The sequence below is a fragment of the Paramisgurnus dabryanus genome, chromosome 5 (genome assembly GCF_030506205.2).
Source record: "Paramisgurnus dabryanus chromosome 5, PD_genome_1.1, whole genome shotgun sequence".
In the NCBI taxonomy this organism is placed as follows: Eukaryota; Metazoa; Chordata; class Actinopteri; order Cypriniformes; family Cobitidae; genus Paramisgurnus; species Paramisgurnus dabryanus.
Genome location: NC_133341.1, coordinates 16,284,488 through 16,307,712, shown reverse-complemented (window position 1 = coordinate 16,307,712; position 23,225 = coordinate 16,284,488). Strand labels below are relative to the sequence as shown.

At 34.8% G+C, this 23,225-nt stretch overlaps 1 protein-coding gene across 8 annotated transcripts in view; it reads right to left on the bottom strand.

The window, feature by feature from the left end:
• fcho2 (FCH and mu domain containing endocytic adaptor 2) overlaps positions 1-23,225 on the bottom strand; it is a 44,399-nt gene that overhangs the window by 10,924 nt on the left and 10,250 nt on the right. For 4 of the 8 annotated variants that reach the window (XM_073814658.1, XM_073814661.1, XM_073814660.1 and 1 more), the window contains exons 3-18: positions 20,665-20,739; positions 19,932-20,073; positions 18,047-18,199; positions 17,713-17,817; positions 16,907-17,005; positions 14,352-14,448; positions 11,176-11,220; positions 10,900-10,969; positions 10,719-10,743; positions 8,812-8,868; positions 8,532-8,589; positions 8,021-8,196; positions 5,129-5,153; positions 3,485-3,529; positions 2,257-2,302; positions 1,559-1,644 (exon numbers count right to left, since the gene is read on the bottom strand). In XM_073814658.1, the coding sequence (XP_073670759.1) occupies positions 1,559-1,644; positions 2,257-2,302; positions 3,485-3,529; positions 5,129-5,153; positions 8,021-8,196; positions 8,532-8,589; positions 8,812-8,868; positions 10,719-10,743; positions 10,900-10,969; positions 11,176-11,220; positions 14,352-14,448; positions 16,907-17,005; positions 17,713-17,817; positions 18,047-18,199; positions 19,932-20,073; positions 20,665-20,739 (1,304 nt within the window). The remainder of the gene's footprint in view (positions 1-1,558; positions 1,645-2,256; positions 2,303-3,484; positions 3,530-5,128; positions 5,154-8,020; positions 8,197-8,531; positions 8,590-8,811; positions 8,869-10,718; positions 10,744-10,899; positions 10,970-11,175; positions 11,221-14,351; positions 14,449-16,906; positions 17,006-17,712; positions 17,818-18,046; positions 18,200-19,931; positions 20,074-20,664; positions 20,740-23,225) is intronic. The other 4 variants (XM_073814659.1, XM_073814665.1, XM_073814662.1 and 1 more) reach the window with 1 other exon arrangement.

Below are 23,225 nucleotides of genomic sequence, written 5' to 3'. Positions count from 1 at the left end.
TTAGGTTATGAGACTTTAACCTGGATTTCGCAAACAGGGTCACACATCCGGAAATAGATGGGACCGCATGGATCATCATGTTTCACACTTACTAGTGAAGCTCAAAATAGCTAGAGTGCATGCTGCTTTGATGTCAAGATAGATATAGCAAATATTAAGAAATACCTAAACTTATACAAAAATAGTTATTTTATAATATATTTGCAAATAAAAAGAACTGCATTAAATTACAAAAATGCAAAATAGAAGAACTTCACTGGTGGTATCAGACTTTTTGGACAGATTGTTAATATCATCATGTATGCATTATGTAAAGACAAAGGGATAGTTCAGAAAAAAAAAAAAATCTGTCATAATTTTCTAACTTTCATGGTGTTACAAACCTGTATACATTTCTTTGTTCTAATGAATACAAAGGAAGATATTTTGAGGAATGTTTGTAACCAACTACCATTCACTTCCATAGTATTCATTTTTTAATTCTATGGAAGTGAATGGTGCTTCTGATCGGTTTGGTAACAAACATTGTGTTCATATTAGTAATAAATGTATACAGGTTTGTAACAACATGAGAGTTAGCAATTTTTTGGGTGAATTATCCCTTCAAATTAAATCAGTGTAAAAATGTCCTATTAAACAAACAAACAAAATAAAAACTATGAATATTACTGCTGCTAAATATTGTTTTTATTCCTGTACAACTAGCAATATATATTTACACAAAGATTAAACTACATATTGTCAATTTCTCAAAATACTGTATATGGAAGCTCCTAATTCCAACAAGTAAAAATACTATTTCAAACGAACAATCAAGGTCAAGAGTGCAGAGTACTAAGCCCTTAAGGACAAACTGTCTTGTCAGGAATGAAAGCGAGAGGGACATGTGAAGCGTAAAGGAGCACGGACTCAGACGACTCTCTATTCTCTATACTAAATATAATGCGTAAACTAGATCAAAAACAGTTCCTACTAAAATGTTTAATTCAAATTTCAAACAGTACATATATGTATTTAAAAAAAAAACATTCTTACATTATCAGACAAATAAAACAACTAAAATGAATTAGAATAAAAACAAACATAAACACGCAACTTAAAATGTTTTCTATTGCATTGCTTAAAAAAAGAAATATTACAAAAGATAGATACAGTGAGATATTATTATTTTACTATAAGATATGGAGGTTTCCGTGACAACAGTAACCTGAGCAAACTCTCAAGAGGCGACTGTTGTGGACTGGAAAAGCCCAGACACTTTCACCAGCTTGTAAGCATCATCAATAATAGAAGAGGTCAGACCTAAGACAAGCCTCCCACAGGCTGGGGGTGGAGGAGGTGCAGGACTGAATGATTACTACCTGCTTATACAACGGGTGTCTGTCTGACAGTCTGTCTGTCTAATGTTCTGGGAATATAACAAAACTATGTGTATCTGTGAACTAAGACAAATCAATCACTCTGAGATAGTGTAGTAAATGATTTTAATGTAGTTAGCTTTGTGTTAGCTTTGCTAGAAACGCTTCATGTTTGATGTAATAAAGCAGATGGGTGTTACCTGACGAGTGGGGTCCAGACGAGCCAGAGCCAGTGCTGGATGGGCCAAATGGATCCAGAGACAGCAGGTCATTATTGGCTAATCTACTGTTTAAAGTAAGAGAAGAACACGTAGGTTATATAGCGCACTTAAAAAAATGCATTATCATGTCCGTGAACATATTTGTACAGTTATTTGTACTGTAGACATAACCTAACAGTGTGAATGAGTGATTATATTATCAAGCAAAAAAGGTTTTAAAGGGGACATTTCATAAAACTTTTTTAAGATGTCAAATATATATTTGATGTTTTAGCTCAAAATATCATATAGATAATTTATTATAGCATGTTAAAATTGCCACTTTGTGAGTGTGAGAAAAATGTGCTGTTTTTGGTGTGTCCTTAAAATGCAAATGAGTTGATCTCTGCACTAAATGGCAGTGCCGTGGTTGGATAGTACAGATTAAGGGGTGGTATTATCCCCTTCTGACATCACAAGGGGAGCCAAATGTCAATGACCTATTTTTTCATGCTTGCAGAGAATGGTTTACTAAAGCAAAATAACTGGGTTGATCTTTTTCACATTTTCTAGGTTAATAGAAGCACTGGGGACCCAACTATGGCACTTAAACATGGAAAAAGTCAGATTTTCATGATATGTCTCCTTTAAAACAAAACAGATAAACAGATAAAAGTTTACAGTAACGAATCTCTTACTCATTCGAAAAAGGCTGTGGTATTTTGGTTCGTCCCAGCTCATCACCTAAAGATCAGACGTGACATAGTAAGATGACGAGCAATGGTTCAGGCTTTTGTTATGATCTGCTCATTAGTCCCAGATGAAAACTGCAGCTCATGTGTTTCATGCAGTAGACATAATGTTAAGATCAATAACAAACCTAATCAGATCAGTCAACTATTGATCTGGATAGACTGATAGAGGCATAGTCCAATGCTGCACTTAACTAATCATCAGCAATATTAAAGCTAAGAAAATATACTTGATTGAGCAAATAAGGTATTTTTTATCAATTAAAGTGAAAGTTCACCCAAAAATGAGAAATATGTCCCACCCTCATGTTGTTTCAAACCTGTATGAGTTTCTGTTGAACAAGAGATGATATTATGATAAATGACGTTAACCACACAGTTGACGGTACCCATCGACTTCCATAGTATTTTGTCTACTACATAAAATACAAAAATGCTGGGTTGTTTATATCGCATGCTAGGTAAATATTGAACAGAACATACTGCTGGGTTAAAATGTTTCAACTCAACAGCTGGGTTATTACAACCCATGTGTGGGTAACAAAAACCCAGCATTGCGTGATTTTTAACCCAGCGGCATGTTCTGTCCAATATTTAACCAGCATGGGTTAAAGACAACCCAGCATTTTTCAAAATATCATCTCTTATGTTAAAGTATAAAGAAACTCATACGGCTTTAGAACAACTTGATGGTGAGTAAATTTTGACAAAATTTTCATTTTTGGGTGAACTATCCCTTTAAGTCAATTAAGTTAGAAATCTGTAGAAATGAATTGATGATTTTAAACTGGTAGTAACTTGAGGATTAAGATTTGGTCTTCACTACATGAGACACATGTTCGTATTACCCTATTTAAAATCACAAAAAGCATCAAATACATACAATAAAATAATCTGCAGGACAGTTAACACAGCAGAGTCACTGTCAGTATTTAAAATTGTATGTATTTGAGACAAAAAACTTTACAGTAAGACATATGGTACATTAAACAAAGGACATATGACAGTCGCGTTAAAAGACACAATAGGTTAATTGAGCCACTGAATTTGCAATTTAAACATTTTTTGTTAATTTATTATAACTCACAGGTATCCCGTCATACCCACCAACACAAACGCAGCAGCTGATCATAAATGATTAGATGTATACTCGCTAAGATTCCTAAATACTCACCTGACTTTGAGATTATGGAAGGGAATGTGTGTTGTCGTGTCAGTCCTAAGTTTGTGTAAGATGCAGATTTACAGAAACATTTAGTTTGGAGTATACTTTAGTTTAATATATACCCAACATGTGCATTTGTGATTTTATATAAAACCTTACTAAGAAGGTGTATAAAATTACATGGATTGAATTAATTTTACAACAGATTTTATCATAAAAAATAAAACGAGGCTATTTGAAAACTGCATGGAGCCTGATAACAAGGTCTAAAAATAATGGCTTTGATCCTCTAATATTCTAAAATTCTTGAAATTACAGCCAAGGTTCATTACTGTGTCCACTACATCTACTTTTGTATGCAAATTCCAATGCTCAGGGATGGGCAGTATTTTTAATACATGCATTTCAATTTGATAGGGTTGATGAAAATGCCTTGCATTTGTGAAATACTGTAAAATACTTTGTAACAAGTCTACATGATGACATCATAAAAATGCGGCCTCTGATTGGTGCCTACTGAGAAGTTGGCACAGCCACAGACCAGAAAGTTAAGAAACATGCAGGCTGCCAGCTTTTCATCAATTGTTTTGCATAATTTGCTATAATTTTTAACAGTTCATGTTAAGTTTTGGTGTTTGTTTTAGTAGCTTAGGCTAAATAGTTTAGCTTGCTACTTTCAGCCTATGTTGGTTGTGCACAAATACCTAAAGCGTTTCAGTGTTGTACAAGAACAACTGGGATTTTAATGCCACGATATTGGTGTTGCTAATGCAAAGTAGGCCCTTCGTTACCAATATGCATATGTCAGATTTTTGCATGACCCAATCATAGTCAATGTAATGTTACTGCAATAGATCAAATAGTCCAAGTGATGGAAGGTTTGCGAAGAAATTTCATTCTCGCTTGTAAAAGTCTTTTTTAGTATTTTCAAAATATAGTAATTTAATTTGATGCATTTTGTTGATGCTGTATTTTGTAGTTTATTTTGATACACTTAAAACTAAGGTATTTGGTATTTTATTTTAAAATACATTTTGATGTAACCCTGGCAAGGCTGAGGTAACATCTTAATGTGATTTCAAATTTAACACAACAGCATGTATTGGATTAAATGGCTTATTGGGTATAATTCTCTTACAGATCTTATCGATTTCAGCACGTGCTGAAATAAGAAATGTTTAGTATTTCAGCGCAAAAATAAATATGGATCTATTGTCGTTATGGATTTACGTTTACGTATGTAAAACATTTCTGGGAGGTTAAAATCTTCACTATTGATGTGTGAACATGCCGCAGTGTAAACACTACATTCTGGCATGCATCTGTGTTCATTTAAGCCACAATTTACTGGAAAAATGTAAAATTATGATGGATAGAAAAACATAAACACACAATTAAGCAGTTAATCTTTCACGTGGCTTAAGGAGGCAACGATGGACTACTCGGATACGGAACAAAAAAGATGTTTATTTTCTCATGGGATGAGTTGGCTTTGGAAGGGTCACCGGAGCAACATGAAGGAGACTTGGTGAGAAACGTCACGGCCAAGAAAAACGAAAAAGAGAAGTCAAAATGGAAGGCGCTCTTCAGAGCCAAACCTTCGGAGTGACATAGGGATAGAGGGGAAGGGGAAAAAAAGAAAGGAATACTCACTGGATTGGTTCCTCTTCAAATGAACCTGGAAACGAAAACATGCTTTTATTAATGAGAGTGAGAGGAGTTATGAAAACAGCACAGGACATGAAATGCTTCATCCCTGCATTCATTCAATGGATATTGGCCTCCCAGGACGGCACGCACATGCAGCAATGAGTGGAGAATCATACTGGTGGGATTACATATTCGAACCATAAGTTTACATAACAAGATTCTGCATGCAGTCTAAACATTAAGAAATGAATGGCAGAGAATACAACTAAATTCACTACCGGGATTGTTTTGAAGCTGGGAAATGTCAACAATAGTCAGTAAGCAAAACACCAACAAACAGACAAAGACACAAAGACGGAAAGGGTTGGTTTATTGTGAGTATGTGTATTCAATGTGATCCATATGAAGCATCTCTGCCCGAAACTGTCGGAATGAATGGAAAATCCTCTCACTCATTTCAATAAAGCGTTTGATGAAAAGGAAAACACCAGAAAAAGAATGGACGGCCGGAAAAACTACAACTAAATGGCAAATTGTGAGGCAAAGCTTGTGGAAAAAAAATACACATGCATGCATGCATGCATGCACACACACACACACACACACACACACACACACATAAAGGAAAAGGTTTAGTCCTATAGGCAGATAGTGGCAAATGGGTTCAATTACAGCTCAGGCCACACACCAGCCGAGAGAGAGAGAGAGAGAGAGAGAGAGAGAAAAAGAGAAACAACAAAAAACAAAAAACAAGAGGAAATGGAAAGCTCAATAATATCAATAATTTATAACAGATGACATGGCATTCGTCATCACCTATATTTCCTGACTTGGCCAAACTTTTCATAAAAAAACATCCGCCAATGTGAGGACAAAAAACCCCAAAATGAAACAAACACTGGATGAGGACTAAAAAAACACGAAAGATGAAGAACAAAAGATGGGTAAGACCAATTAAAAATATGGTAAATATAGCATAAAGTATTTATAAAACACATTTGAAACAAAACAGAAAGCAAAGCTCAAGCTTGGTGAAATGAAAAGACTCTTTATAAAAATGTGTGACAATTTATCTTAAAGCTAAAAAGTGTCGGCGAAGGTGTCTAAAGTTAACGGTTGCCCCCACTGTGCTCGCTGAAAACACAAGCTGGCACACGTAAGGATGTGTTATTGCAGAAATACATCAGACTGTCAATTTAAAACACCACTAAGGGAATGAAGAGTAAAGGACACAGAGAGAGCAAGAAAAACACACACGGACGAAACAGAAAAGCAGGGCAGATAAAAATAACAAGGAGAAAAAGAATCACACATATCATAAACATGTTTTCTATGTAGTCCATCTACAGTTTATCAACTCATAAACACACACAAAAATTTGACAGGAACTGCAGATATACAGTCAAAGTGAATTTTGCACATCGTTTAAAATGCGTCAAATTTAAAAGTTCAGTCATTGCTTAATCATTTTCTTGTCTTTTGAAAGCTGCCGCATTGCCTTTTTCCATAAAACACACATAATGAGTTTTATAAGGCAAAACTCAATGCCAAGATGTTTTTCATACAATAAAAGTAAATAGTGACCATAGCTGTCAAAAGCAAGATTTTTAGCAATGACTTATGCTTCATCTCTTAAAGCGACAGCATATTTCCCTTTCATTGTATATGTTGTATTGGAAATCGTGCATGTTCAATAAAAGGTTTGAAACAACATTTGGGTGAGTAAGTTATAAAAGTTATTATATACTTATTTTTGGTTAACTTTTTCTTCGCAAATTTAAAATACGAACGCATTTTGTATAATACAGAAGACGAAAGAGTTGTGATGCCAGACTTACCGAAGTCTTGCGGCAAATCTTTCATAAAAATCTGGGGATGATTAGATTAGTTTAAACGACTGGCTATATCAAGACAGTGGCTGGCTTTTTTTAATTAAATATCTTTTGTTATGGGCACAGCTCTTGCTTTGATGTGTCTCTGTGTATGTGTGTGTCTACCTTCGTGATCTTACTCATTAGAAACAGAGTCCCCCCGTGCTTCCTGTGGTGAGATTTTTAAGCAGGAAGTTGTATGGGTTTGTTTACCAACAGCACACACACAGATGGACCACAGACGTAAGATACACACACGGCCGACACACTGTACCGCACTGATTGTTATAGCTTACTTGACCGCAACTACATACACACACACACAAACACATGCAGACATATGCATGCAGGCAGACACTCCATCTATGATGCTAAATGACAAAAGAGCAGTTTATTTCCAAGTGTGCTATCACCTGTCATCTAATGGTAATTAACCCAGACTAAAACCATTCAAAGATAATTTCATGTTCATTCTCTCATTGGAAATGTGCTTTAACCTATAAGCCTAAACAATTTTGTTTCAATGAGCCAGTTAAAGAATTATATTGACTACAGGTGTGTCTTACACACACAAATAAAATGCATTTGCACTCAGGCACACAATTTAGGATGGAAGAAAAATGTGTGAACACATTTACAGCGTCTCTTAAGAACCAAATGATGGTCATTCTGTGAATATCATAATGAATTACTGCCCTCTAGTGGGTGATTTTTTTCAATGAAAAACTGAGTTTTAGTTTAGGAATAAATGAAGCAAGCGACTGATACGGTATGAAGTGTGTGAGAACCGGGCAGCATGACTGTAAATTGTATCAACCAATCAGAACTGTCTGTGCTGATGCCATACAATCCAGACAACAAAACACCCTTTATATAGGAACCCAGAGTCCATTATTTTTATTAGAATGAATGTGATTCCAAGTTCCCGTGCTTTTACGCTACGCTTTTTGTGTTTAACGCTAAATGCGAGTAAGGTATATAGGGCCTTTCTACATGGTCTGTGTGTTGGTTAGGAGTCACTTACAGCAGGAGTGGGCGAGAGCGTGATGTTTCCAATAGAGGCCTTCAGCTCATCTAGGGTGGCTTTTTGCTGGTGGGTGCCGTTGTTGGTCTGCACGGGTTTGATCTTGACGTGAAACTTTCTTGGCTCATCCTCATCATCCGAGTCACTGGACGAATAAAAGGAGTTCTCTTTGGCATGTGATCAGAAGCTATTAAGGAAATGGACCAGGAATTACAGTAAGTGTGGTCGAAATTCAACTATAGGACCATGAGGTGGATAAGTAAGCTTTCTGGGGTTTTTAACACGTGTACTAATCCACACAGAGCGATGGCACAGCTTTGGTAAAGAAAACAGAAGAAAAAACAATGGAAAGAAATGGCTTGGCTGTGATTCAGAAGAAATGACACAAAGAAACATATCAGACTATGTTCTCAAGCCAACAAATGTGTTTGAGTGTTGGTGATGAAAGGAGAATGAAAATCATTCAGTGGTTAAGATGAAAGTGGAAGAGATGGATCTAGAAAAAGGATATCATTCTCGTTGAGTTCTGGTCGGATACAGAAGCCCTCCTCGTCCAACTGAGGCACATTCTGCAGAGAACACAGAACACACCTCTTAAAAAACGCCATTATTCACACTCTTCAATACATCAAAACACAAGGAGAGTCCGACTGAGGTAAAGCACGGTAATGTTAGCAATATTGTGAGAAATATGTAAACAAGTTCCAAGAAGAAATCACCGGTAATGTTGTCTTTCCTTAAAATCATAAGAATTATGGACAATTCTTCAACAACATTAGGTCACCACTCACTGCGTTATGAAGATCTATAGCACCATAGAAACCTGGGGGAGCTCCGTTGGAAGCGTTCTGTAAGAAGAATGAACAAAAGGAGCTTTGTGGATGCGATTCAACATGAATGGAATTTTTCCAATATAACCAGAACGTGAACACTTTGATCAGAAATAAATGAGTTAGGTATTACTAAATTCAAGAGAAAAATTTGTGGCGTTGATTACCGAGTCACAATATCACATTGATATTGCACATAACATTGATAGTTTTTTTTTGCTCCTATATGTCTTATATGTATATATTTTGTAACATTAATTTGATCGATGTGTAATATTGAATATTTTTAAAGGTGGTGTTTTTCATTTACTTGCATACATTTTTAAGTATAAAGGCCTGATTACAAAGACAAGGCCGTAACACTTTACTTGAAGGGGTGTTCATAAGACTGACATGACAGGTGCTATGAACATAAAAGGAGATTTTATGCACGTTTATGACAACTGTCATTAAGTGTCATGTCATTTTTAATGCAAACATTACATTGTTTGAGATGTGTTTGTTATGACAACTTGACATAAATTAATACATTATAACTTGTCATGACAACTTGACATTATCAAGACAACATAACTGACAACTTTTTACACATAAAATGTCATTGCTAATACTCTGTCATATAGTTTTATAACAACATCATGAATATTATTCAGTTCATAAAGTTTTTTAGTTTCCAAATAAAATCAATCATTCAATAATAATAATAATAATAATAATAATTGATAAAATTATATTTTATTGCATTTGGAGACCGATTTACTTAAAATTAAATGAAAACAGTACAATAATGGGTTAGCCATGCAGCGTTGGGTCCATATCATTGCAAAGTTAATTACATTAAATTAATTAATTCAATGTTTTGTTTATTTTTCTTTTATGTCAGAAAATTTCAGAACCCTCTGTGTGAAGAAGAACAAGTTCTGTTAGTTATACTCAGTTTTTTATGTATTGTGCACATACATAAAGTTAAGTATAACATTTTAACATCTGTTGCATTTTGTTAGGGTATTTAAAATGATTTGACAATATTAACACTTAATGACATTTAAAAGACAGTTTAATGAAAAAATTAACCCATAAAGCTAGGTAGTTTTTTAAGTTTGACTATTATTCTGCTATGTCATGTTTATGACAGATTTATGATGCATTGGTTTATGTCAAGTTGTCATAACAAAGACAATTCAAACAATGTCATCTTTGCATTAAAAATGACATAATTGAACAAATTACACTTAATGACAGTTGTTATAAATGTGCATAAAATCTTCTTCATGTTCATTACACGTGTCATGTCAAGATTATGAAGGTGTCATGTCAGTCTTACAAACACCCCTTCAAGTAAAGGGTTACCGAAAAAGATGTTACTGGTGTGTAAGACAAATCAATGGCATTGGAATATTTTAAGATATGTCAGTGCAATTTATTTCCAGTTGAAACTTCTCAAACATGCGTTTTAGTCTAGGACTAGCCTTAAGAAACCAGGGAAATATCTTGCTTTTAATTCCACTACATTTTTCACATTAAATATCTTTAAATACTTATATTTATTTTAATAAAAATCAGTAATTTTACTCAAGTTATTGTTTATATAAACAAAAGTATACATAAGATAGTATTAGATTGTAATGTATTTAAGTATTAAAGGTAAAAAACAACTTGATTTTATGAAATGTAGTGGAGTAAAAAGTACAGTATTATGCATCGAAATGTAGTGAGGTAAAAGTTTGCTTAAGAAGAGATACTTGAAAAAATTTACTTGAGTAAAAGTAAAAATATTTGAGTACTTTACACGTGAATATTTTAATGTAGAATAATAATATTTAAATCAATTTGTCATCAAGTTGTTTTAACATCACAGGAATACTTACAACAGCTTCTACTTCTGCCGATTCACTATTCAAGACAAAGAAAAAGGTAAAACAAAAAATTAAGTTGCCATATTGCTTTTCTGTCATATACTCTTTTACACAGTCAAAATAAATATATTCCAAATTTTATTAAATAATTTATTTTTAAACAAGAAGAGAAAATTACTTTACTGTAACTTACGTGGAATCTGTATCTTTGTCTCTTCGCAGACCTGGTATGACAAAAGTTTTTCTTTTTCTGGGTTTGGCACCTAAACAGAAACAACAGTGCCTGTCACAAATCTATACAAATATAATTGCATCTGAAACAAATGTATTTTATTTTCAGCCTCAGGGTGAACTGTTGTAAAGAAATATTACAGAAATTAAAGAGCCATTATGTATTATGTATGAATATATTTTCATGCATAGCGATAATTAAAACAAATGGAGCAGTAGAGAAAATAATTCTGCAGACCTTCGGTGGCGACTGAGACATTACATTCCTCAAATTCAATGAGTCCTGTAATCAAGACAGACAAACAAATACTACTCAAAGGCATGTTGAATTACAATACAATGTATTTAGGGACTACAATATTAATACTGTATTATCAGTGGGTAAGGAAACAACACACACACAAACTCACATTCTGTATTATTCCTAGAAGCATTTGTGTTTCTAGCCCCAGACAGAAATTAAGTAAATAAACAAATTCAATCGACACAATTCAATAACGCTGCACACAAGTGAAACTCTTCTGTTGATTCAAATCAAAATAAGCACATAAATGCTTTTAAGACAACAAACTGCACACTTCATTTCCTGCTTATGAATTTTGCATATTTACCTCCAAACTTTTACACTTTCAACGTAACACACCAGTGCAAGAAATTAAGTAAACGATCATACCAAACAATTCAGTTTCTCTAAATTTTTATAAATTCATGACCTACCAACATTTTATCCAGTCTAAATAAATACCATGAACAGCTTATAAATATTAATTCTGCGCTTTCGTGACTGGCTGTGAAGAGAGGAGAGATACCCCTCAGTGCACTAAGAGCCTTTTAGAGCAGTTTTCTTTTGTGTTAACGCGAGTAAAAGCTAATGCTTGTAAAAGAAAACATAAGATGGCATTTTACTACTACCAGACCCAAGCAAGAAAGCCTGGGGCGTTATATTTTCACTGCACAGAAAATGCCTTAACCTGAAAAAACAATAGTTTGTGATGTTTAACTCAAGCGGTTCAATAGTGTTTCTCTAGAGAACGGCAGACCTCACGCGCAATGTTAAGCGCAGTCACGCCAGACCCACATCACACACAGTAACATACATACAGTGTGACTGATCTACTCTACTGTACCAAATCAGTTTACTCCTTAATCTTTCACTTCTGATTCCTTTAAAATGTAAAAATTCATAACTGAGAAGACATATAGTGTCATATCACAATACACTACTACACAGGATAAATAAACTGTCTGGCACTTAAAAACTGTTCTTACTTGATCAGAAAATGTATACTTGAATAATATGTGACCCTAGACCACAAAACCAGTCATAACACAAATATGTAAAAATTATCTTTTTTTTAATTTTAATTTAAATTAGGATAATAAGTAAATATCATGTTCCATAAAGATATTTTGTAAATTGCATAAAAAAATTATCACTAATAATATTGCTAAGGAGTTCATTTGGAAAACTTTAAAAGGTGATTTTTTTTGCCCCCTTAGAATCCAGATATTCAAATACGTGTGCAGAGCATTGCATTTGCAGCGCAAAAGGTCATGGGTTCGAACCCAGGAACTTTTATCAATTACTGTTAAAAATGTATAGCTTGCAATGCACTGTAAGTCGCTTTGGATAAAAGGTCTGCCAAATGCATAAGTAAAATAAAATAAACTTGATATATAAGTAACACAAGTTTTTTTCTTTTAAGGGAAAATATTTTGGCACAATACTTTGTCAAATTACGCAAACTTCTGGAAGTATAGCCAAGTTAATACCATGCACACATACAAAATAAGATTATATTGTGTTCCTTAATAGTTACGTTCATTGTAACCTGCCAAATGTTTTTAATCAGATAAATTAAGATTGAGTTTTCCAAATAGCTTCAGGACGTTGAATAAAGTATTATCTAATAAGCTATCATCTGGTGCAATGAAAATACTTCTGGGCTCCATCGAACAATATTTATGCACACAAATTCAAACATCAGACACAACAATGCCACCTAAATATGGAAAAAGAGGGTTTTGTTTAAATTTGTCTAAACAGACAGGCTGCTTGGTTTACATGAATGCATGTGTGTTCCTAACCATACTTTGAGAAAAACATTGCTAAAGAAAATACCCCCAGAGATTAAATGTAAATAAAACAAAAATGGTTTAAAAAGAGAATACTTTATTATTAAAACTTATTAAATAAAGTAAGAAATTGGATGATGATTTTAGGTTTTTAACCTAAATAACCATTAAAAACAATGGCAGTCAACGGCATTGCCTTTTTAGATAAGGTAAACGCATACGTCTTCTATTACACATGCATGTGTTTGTATATGAGAGGTGCATGCAGTCATGCACTAACTGAGGATGTTTTTATAAATTGCGTATGTTGAGCACGGCATCTCGGATGAAGCGGTAAGGAGAGTTTGCGTGCCTGGCTGAAGGCCAGCTCACAGCCCAGCTGGATATCGCTGAACTGCTCAAGCCACCTCCCCAAAGCCCAGTGTGTCACTTTGGGATATTTTCCGTGGTACAAAGTTTGTTCAACCTTTTTCTCTCTCTGTGTACCGTTTGGGCCGCTCTGATTTCATCAGCGTGCCACACAGGTTATTGCTCTGACAGCAGTGCAATCCCTAATGAACAGCTTGATATGAGGGGGAAGAATGTTTTGTTGACCGACACAGTTTTTAACCTCAATTAAGTCTGCTGTCAAAACAAATGGAGGGCGAACGAAGCCTAAACACCGCGTCTAGACCCCTATACGTTCATACGTAGTTTAATTGGGCTACCTGTGCATGGCGAACCTAATATGATGAGAGTGCGGTGAGATTAAAGCTGACAAAAGCCAAAATCTAATGACTAGAGTAAAATTCTGTTTATATTGATGGCTAAACAGGTTTAATAACTGTAGCACTCCACATCCTTTTAACTTCAAGTGAGATTATAATCTTTGTGTGAAAAAGCTTGCACTCTGTGAAAGGAAGGAGAAGCAGGAGGTCAAATAAAAAAGACCACGGAGGAATAACAGAAGAAAAACAGCAAGTACGCAGGGGGGACGTGTAGCTGCGTCAAGCTCTATCAAGCTCAAGGGATTTAAACTTGAGTTAAGGTGAGCGAGCGTGACATTCCACTTAGCATGTGACGGTACTGTTAACATGTGACAGGCCAACGCTGCCCAAGACCCGGGGTAAAAAGCCCCTGTAAGGGTCACAGCGCTGCGAAACCTCTAGTGTAAACACCTCCACGCTACAGCAATCAAGTCAAAACACACTCCTAATGTGTTTCCAGTGCAGGTTAATGTCTATTCCTAATACCCCACCCCAAACGTGCTACGTAGTCAGCCGGTAGTGAACTCATTACTTCAGTATTGTTAGTCATATCAAGACCAAAGCCAGATCAAATGATTTGTGATTTGGTTACCTGGTCTCTCTTTGCCTGTCCCTTTGCTGTCTGCAAGTTTCTGTATGAGGCTTTCGACGGACGTATTCTCCATGTTATTCACAAACTCTTGTTGCACCTTCACAAAAAAAGCAACATAATGATTATATACTAATACAAATAAATTCAAATTAAGGTAAGTATTTAATTCCTGTTAAACTCAAAGAGGTACACTATTTGTTTACCCAATATATTATTACTATTATTATATTTTATTATTATAGCATGTTATTATAGTATCTATACATGCATTATCTGATTTATAATTCCTTATTTTTCCTTAAAAAATAAAAATGTCCTACACTAAAAATTACTCAATTAATTTTCCCGCTATTTCAGTAAGAGTGCACTAGACAGACAGCATAAAATATCTACAGCCATATCATATCTACAGCTTCCACTCCCAATGCTGCATGTGCTAGCAGAATTTGTGCCATATACTAAGCAAAAAAAAAGGGGGGTTTTAGGGGGATAAGACTGAGGGATCAGTTACTAGCACTAATAATTTGAATAGTAACAGTTTCCACCTTTTCTTTGACACTGCTTTTTTATTTATATGACCCTGGACCACAAAACCAGTAGCATATTTATATTTATGTAGCAATACATTGTATAGGGCAAAATTTAAAAACATTTCTTTATCCAAAAAATCATTAGGATATCAAGTAAAGGTATTATACCGTAAATACTGTATATCAAAACTATTTATCATTCAAATGTGTTGCTATGACTTCATTTGGACAACCTTAAAAAGGTGATTTTCTCAATATGTAGATTTCTTTGCACCCCAGATTCCAGATATTCAAATAGTATCTGATTTTAAATTCAAAATCATCTCTCCACTGCATTTTCCTATTAAAGTTCACGTCCCACAGATAGGGCTGGGTATTGGCACGGGCACGATATCACGGTACAATACAATACATTGCAATACTTTTTCATTTTTTTATCAAAAATGTAAAAAATAGAGCTGAATTTAAAAAAAAAACTTTTTTTTAAGCCAAAGTGCTTCCACACGTCGGCTTTGAAAGCTGCAGGTGTTTTTACATTTTCTGCCATTTTCACACTCCAGCTAACTTCTGAGACATTGGCCGAATTAAACTGGACAGTGACAACTACAGCAGCAGCAGAGGATGTCGTTTGAAGCACACAGAGGGATTTGATGGGTCTTTAAAAATATCGATAGTGGGGGGGGTGTATCCCTATAGTTAGCTGTATAAATACGTTTTGCACAGCCCTACCCACAGATTTATACAGCTCATGTTATAAACATAAAGCATATCAAAACGTGTGTGCTTGTTTGTCTACTGTATGTCATTTTTCAGCTTCCCTAGATTTAAAAATTAGATTTTTTGGAAAAATAATTTGGACATTTCGTTTTGGAATCCATTCAGCCGATCTCCGAGTCTGGCGCTATACTTTTAGCATAGCTTTGCACAATCCATTGAATCTGATTAGATCACTAGCATCACTGTCAAAAATAACCAAAGAGTTTCGATATTTTTTCCTATTTTAAACTTGAGTCTTCTGTAGTTTCATTGTGTACTAAGACCGACGGAAAATTTAAAGTTGCGATTTTCTAGGCAGATATGGCTAGGAACTATACTTTCATTCTGGCATAATATTCAAGGACATTGCTACTGTAACATGGCTGAAAGGAGGCAAAATGATATTACGCAGTGCCCGGAAAAAGTCCGCTGCTATTGAAAGTTACTAAGGGGACTATTTTCGAGCACTGTGTATATTTTTTATAGTTATTATCGTTATAATGTGAATGACCCTTAAGCATTAGAATATGGGAAACTGGGAGGATTATATTGCCAAGCTTAACACTCATTTTGGGACGCATGACAGGTTGGTGAAAATATCTGGTCAGGATAAGCACTGTGTGATCTGTCTTTATTTGCCGTTTCATTCTTTAAAAACACATCCTATTGTTCATATTGCTATGCAGATCTAGATCACCATAAACCTTGTGCTTCCATCCTGATTTGAGGACTGCATGTGCATGTAAACTTGTTAGATTTCAAATTATAAATATGCAAAAAATTGTATAAATCTGATAATAACCACAGAGGAATTCAAATCTTATTTGCTTTAGGCTCGAGTGGTGTGTGGTTGGGTGGAAGTCTTGACCAAGGCATGCAATAGTTAGTTCTGTGGTCAATAAGGAGTTAAATGCCAAACAGGGCCTATGGTAGTGTATGAATGAGATAGTTATATCAATGGCCTGCATGAAAGTGTGTTCAAATAAATAACAGGGTGTGAATATGATATAAATCACTCTAAAGCAGACTGGAAACTGTACTGATTATTGTTTTAAAGACACTCTGAGGCATTTATAAGCAATGTGCTGTTGATTTATGTTTTTATGGTGGTGTTTATCTGCCTCTGGCGCCCTCTATAGCTGCAAGGTGATACTGCAAAAATATTGCATATCTACACCACAAATAGATTATGTTTATCTATACAAACACACATTCGCGATCAAATAATAGCCAGCAGTAATACAGTGTTGTACATGTTTGTCTGCTCACCTCTCCGATCTGTATGTGCGTCTCCTCGACAGACTGAGAGTATGAATGAATAATTTCCTGCATACGCAAGATGTGCTCCTCTTCAATGCCCTGGAATTTCTGTACACAGACACACACAAAACAACCTTCAAATTACTTTTTTTTAAAACGGTTCAAAAGGCAATTAAATACTGGATTCTAGTTTTAGTCATTATGGAAAAAGTCAAATTTCAGATGAAAGCAGATGTTAGAAATAATACATCAGAGCAAAATCTTTTTCCACCACACTCCTGTATGTGCGTGTCTACATAAGACCCTTTCTTACGTTCTATGAATAGCTGATCTGGGTGGTCTGGGTGGCTAAGAAGCGCTATTATACAAACGCACAAACACAGCGATAATAAACACGCTTGTGTGTGTGTATATAAAGGATGGCTATATGCCTGATTTACTGTTTATGCTCATCACAGACTGACAGTTGGGCTTTAGAAGATTCGAGGAGAAGATGAGAAAAAGACCAGGAAATGAGTGGAAACAAGATAATGACAGTATAAGAAGAGCACGTGTGACCACAGGGAAAAAAGTGTTACCACAAGTGTGCATGTGTCTGTGGATCATATGAGGAAGCATCAATACCAAGTTTTTGTGTGTTTGAGAACTCAAATTATAGTTTGAGATTTAATCAATTCTACTTCATGTTAATCCAAGGGTGGTCTCACAGTTATTATTTCGAACACAATAGTGATTAACAAACACATTACGCACATCCGGTACAGGAGACAATGAATGCATGAAATTGTGCAAATGGTAATAATATGCAAACATACCTGTGCAGTTTCTGTCATTCTGTGCTCAAATTCTGTCTTTGCTGTTGCATATTTATCCACATATGCTTTGTAGGACTCAGTGGCTTTTTTGACCTTCAATCCAGCCTACAAACACGCAAGACACATTCGTGCATGTTATTGATCAGATTGCTGGTTTGGCGTGTATAAAGATTGATAGGGCTGTAATAAATACAAAAAGGCCTTCATAACCCAACCTCAGAGCACAAACATGATGGGAACTCCAATAACTTCAGTGAATTTCCTATAGGGACTTGCCACATGATTTTAGATGTAGTACTTTAATTATTGCATATATTTGTGTCAGTTTGTGTACCTTGTCCAGGTCTCGCTGTGTGGCTCCCTCTTTTCGCATACGTTCTTGTTCTAGGGTCTTGCTGATGTAGTTCTCTTTGCTTTTCTGTAAGGCCTGTGACACACTCTGAAGATTCTGCACTGCTTCCAATGTGGTCGACACTTCCTCCTTTGTCTACCAGCCAGAAAAAAAACAATACATTCTTACTTTAAACTTCTGGTATGATATTTGTTACTTAACACTAACCTTACAGTAAGGGCATGCTGTTAATCACTATAAGTCAGTGCTTATTTGTGTAATTACAAGGACATAAACTATAACAAGCAGAAAATTGTATTCAAGCTGATTAAGAGTTCATTATTCAGTGCTAAACAAAAACGATGACATCACAAGGAACAGACAGTGAGTCATCCACAACTTTAAAGGATGACGTAATGGCTAATGGACTGTGCTACATTTAAAAAACAAAGATGCTTGAGATCACCTATTGGCACAGATATCAACTCCAAGTCTAAGATCAGTCCAAACATGTTTTATCAAATTTCCATGGCAGTAAATTTTACAGCGCACTTAAATACAAGATGGATTTTATGTTTGAAAAGAACAAAGATTTTTTGTAGGATCATAAAGATTAGTTGAATTGTCAGCTGACTTTTTATCCACCTCCATTACCCAATGCAAAAGTAATCTCATTATTTATAATTACTTTAAAAATTCCAAAAAAATGCATATTATTAATTGTATATTAAAAAGATTTGGATATCAATGTCTTTCAAACTTAACTATTTTTTATGTGTGTGTTTGTGCTAATTTCATCTAGAAAATTACTGTATTATTTATAATAATCATTAAGATTGATACTTATAAAATGTTTGTAATTCTTAATTTAATTACTAATTGTAATGAAACAATGTACTGACTTTAAAGAACAGATGGTATTAAAATTAGGCTTTATTTTATCTTTATTTGTTAGGGAGAGAGGAATTTAGCTTAAACATGCTTTCATAACCAGTTAGAACTTAAAAAAAAAAAAAAAATTCAATACGAGAAGATTTGCTGACTTGTTTGTTCACTCCGAGAACCCTCACAACAGACAGATAATTGCTTAATGTTTTATCACATCACTAGGCTGAAGCCGTCTCATAAATGTATAATGAGCTGCTACTATAAGTGTCAGGTTGCTTTACTGTGATTCAGCATTATTATTGGTTCAATAGCTTGTTTTTCCCCATCAAAAATATAATTCATGTTTGGTAAGATATAGCATTCTTAACAGAGTATAATGGCTATGGATGCAACACTATAATGAATATCGCTGGTATCATGTTTTCTTTTTTATACAGGTTTTTTGTGTATTGTTCATTATGTACCATGTTAGCACATAAAATAAATAAACGAAAGTTTATAATCAATTTTGGTGATGTTAGAATGTAAGTATATAGTCTGTTATATTTTCAGTAATAAAATCTATAAATAGCCAAAATTATTAACAAAATGTTTTTTTTTGTTCATTTAGTATTGAGGACTATGGATTCAACTTTTTTCAGCATGCTTTCCTAATGTCTGCAAAAGATTTTAGTGATTCAGAGATCGTATTCATTAAAACAAGACCAACGTTCTTGTTTTAATTCCCTAAAATTCCCATTAAAATCATATTTTTATGTTTAATTTCAGAAATGGAGGGCCCGATTGTGACATTCAAAGGAATGGGTTGTCTTTCAAGTTTAAGCTTATAGTAATTACAATCCAGACCGATGACCTCTTTTAAAGAGCGCCATGTGTATTGCACATTGCCTCATTTAGTTGAAAAAATAAAGAATTAGATTTATACTTCACCATGTGGCATGCTATAAAGAAACTGACATAGATATAAATCAAAGAGCAAAGATGACAGCAGCCACCATACCTTCTTATGATTTTTGGCTTGCTCCTCCACATATTTCTGGACTTCCTTGATGAGCTCTTGCAGCTTACGGACCAGCTCCAGGTGACACAGAGCCAGTTTCTCTGTGGAGTGTTTAAACACTTCCCACACTGGTGCAAATGTCCTATGAAACAAATACAATACCTTCTCTCACATAGCACAAATAAAACGGAAAATGTGTTAAACATGATTTGTGATTTAACACCACCATGTGTTTATTCTCTCAATATCAGATTTATCCACTGCTCCTGGGTGTTTTTAATGGAAACATCTCTCTACCAGCAAAATGCAAAAGGTATTACAGACTATAATGTCTGTAATGACAATATAATATATGAGGGTGTGAAATTAATGTTCAATGAAATAAAGTATTTTACACCAAAGAAAAGCATAATTTAATTTTTTTTTACAAATAGTCATTATAAAAACTCAGGCAATTCTGAAACCATAATAAAAAATAACAGAGTTAATTGCTTTTTCCTGCACATCGTTTTGAAGTAGCTTATGAAGTCATGCCAGAACAGCAACATGTCTAGCATTAACAGTGAAAGTACAGTAAGTTTGCCAACGTAAAGTTTTTGTAGAGTAAAGATTCCAAAATGTTTCAAATAGGTAAGCGATGTGCAAAAGGGCACAGCAAACAGCTTTTGGGGGTATACACACACACACACACACACACACACACACACACACACACACACGCACACACACTTACCCTAGCTGAGAGCAGTTGCTAGCAGTCTTGGCCAGTTTAGTCATTGATCTTGAATATGCCTCCTCTATGGTGGCCCTGAGAAAACAAAATGGAAATGTGTGAATAAATCAATCACACGCTAATGATGACATGCCATCTAAAACCCTGCTTATTACTCTCGAAAAATTATTGAAATAACACTGATTTCAATCAACCTATAGACAGTTTTTTTTTCTCACAACAATGATGCATAGGCACCATAAATTATGCTTAGCATGTTTTAAGAATTGCTCAATGTAAGCTATGAAAATTTCTTCATCTTGTGTTTTTTTTTTCGATTTCTAAGTTGGGTGTGCAAGTCACCAAATCCAACCTTATATAATTTTCATTACCATCTTGTTACCTAAAATATAACACCATTTTAAAACATGTCAGCAACTCCTAGTATCTGACAGCTGGGACAGAAAACATTTTTACACAGTGGGGTTACAATATTTACAACACAGTGTTACAATTACACGCAGGTAATGAAATTAATGGGGTGGTGATGGCGCCTTTGAGTGTGAGAGACCCAGGTTCGAATCCACTGTGACACACCATTGTGTCCCTGAGCAAGACACTTTACCCCTAGTTGCTCCAGAGGCGTGCAACCTCTGACATATATAGCAATTGTAAGTCGTTTTGGATAAAAGCGACTGCTAAATGAATAAGTAAGTAAGTTAGTAAAACAATGAAAATCACAGGGAAAATAGCTTATGATTATGTGTCTTAATTTTGCAGCCCATTAAAAAATCTATATATTTACATTGATTCATAAAACAATGGTTAGATGAAGGATCATGGATGTGTGGATATCTATCTATTAAAGGCAGATATATAAACAATATCCACCTTTAGTATATAATAAGTATTTTATTATTATTTATGTTTAAACTAAATTTCTTGCAGATGTTAAAACAAACCCTCTGTTTGTTACAATTAACTCCACCTACGGGGTAAAGTTGTAATGTTTGCACTCCTGTGACTTTGGTGTAGTTGTGCGATATCGGTAGATACCACAAACAGACTTTAAGTGTTCATTTGAAGCAGAGATGTGTGTTGATTGTGTAAAAACATATTAATCTAACTTAAATATTTTTTTAATGATAGAGCCAAAGCCCAAAAGCGTTAGTTTGTGCCCCGCTCTCCCCTATATACGTGACAAAACAGAAATCCTAGTACTGTTCCGTTAGTATCCAGAAGAGGGAGACACGCGCACATTCTCCATACTTTCCATTTGTGCCTCAACTGTTTCACATTTAATAACAATATATAAACGATAGTCCTTGAAACATTCTTATAATACAATTTAAAAATAAAAGAACATCAACATGAATAAAAAATAAAACTAACACAGCATTGTAAAGAATTATTAGTATTACGAATCACTCGTGTTGGATGACAGCTGTACAGTAAAATGTCAGTCACAAAGTTCACGAGACAGTTTAAGCTGACGAATGCATTGGGGAACCTCACACATGCCTGAAAACTTTTCGAATGGCTTTGTGATAAAAGCCTAATATAGTTTCCAATAGAAAAGCTTTAATAATTTTAGACATTTCGTATGTTTGTTTCAGTCTTTTCTGAAAGGTGAGAATTTTAACCCATCGTCAATGAAAATGAAACAACAATGAAACAACTTTACTTTCTGGATATTTATGGAACGTGTTTCTGTGATGCCCTCCACTGGCAGATCTTGTACAATGTCTGATATAATTTTTGTAGGTGTGCAAAAGTATTTTATCAACCATCCGTGAGTCACTCGGTTTGTTTACGTTGCACACACCACGTCTGATTTGCATTTCAAATATTTACGATTGGCTTTCTGGAACGTCATTCTGCAAAGGACAAAATCTGGTATGTTGTTGACTAATATTATTTCAAGCAATATTGCTTAATGTTTGTTGTTGTTAACTAATGTTAAAATTAACTATTTAATAACTCTTTGGGCTCTATCTTGCACCCAGCGCAATTGACTTTGTCAGTGACGCATGTATCATTCGTATTTTGCGCCGGCGCACAGCGGGGTTTTTCCCTCCACAGATGCACGTCAGCAAACTAGGGAATGAACTTGCGCTCCCTGGGCGGTTCAGCGCAAAAAGGAGGCGTGTTGCGGCGCAAACCATCTCTTATGCTATTTTGCAGTTTCAAAAAACAATTGCGCTACTAACCAAAAAAAACTAGTCTAAAGTCAGTGGCGCGTTGCGCGTGGTTCATTATGCTATTTTAAGGGCGCATGCTTGACCATAATGTATAGCGTGCACAACGCGCATACACTTTGCATCTAATCTACACAGATGCAACAGTTATTTTTGCAAATCATAAATTGCTACACTTAAAAATATTAATACACGAGATAAGGGGAATCATAGTGGTGAGCATTGTGGTGATAGTTTTTATTTATTCTCATGCAAATAACGAGAAAAATATTTTCATAACTTTGTTGTGTGGCTGTATTACGTTTATTTTATGTAAATAATAGTTAAAATGTTTTCATAAGAAACCTTAATGTATATGAACTTGATTTGTAAGAGTACTTTGGG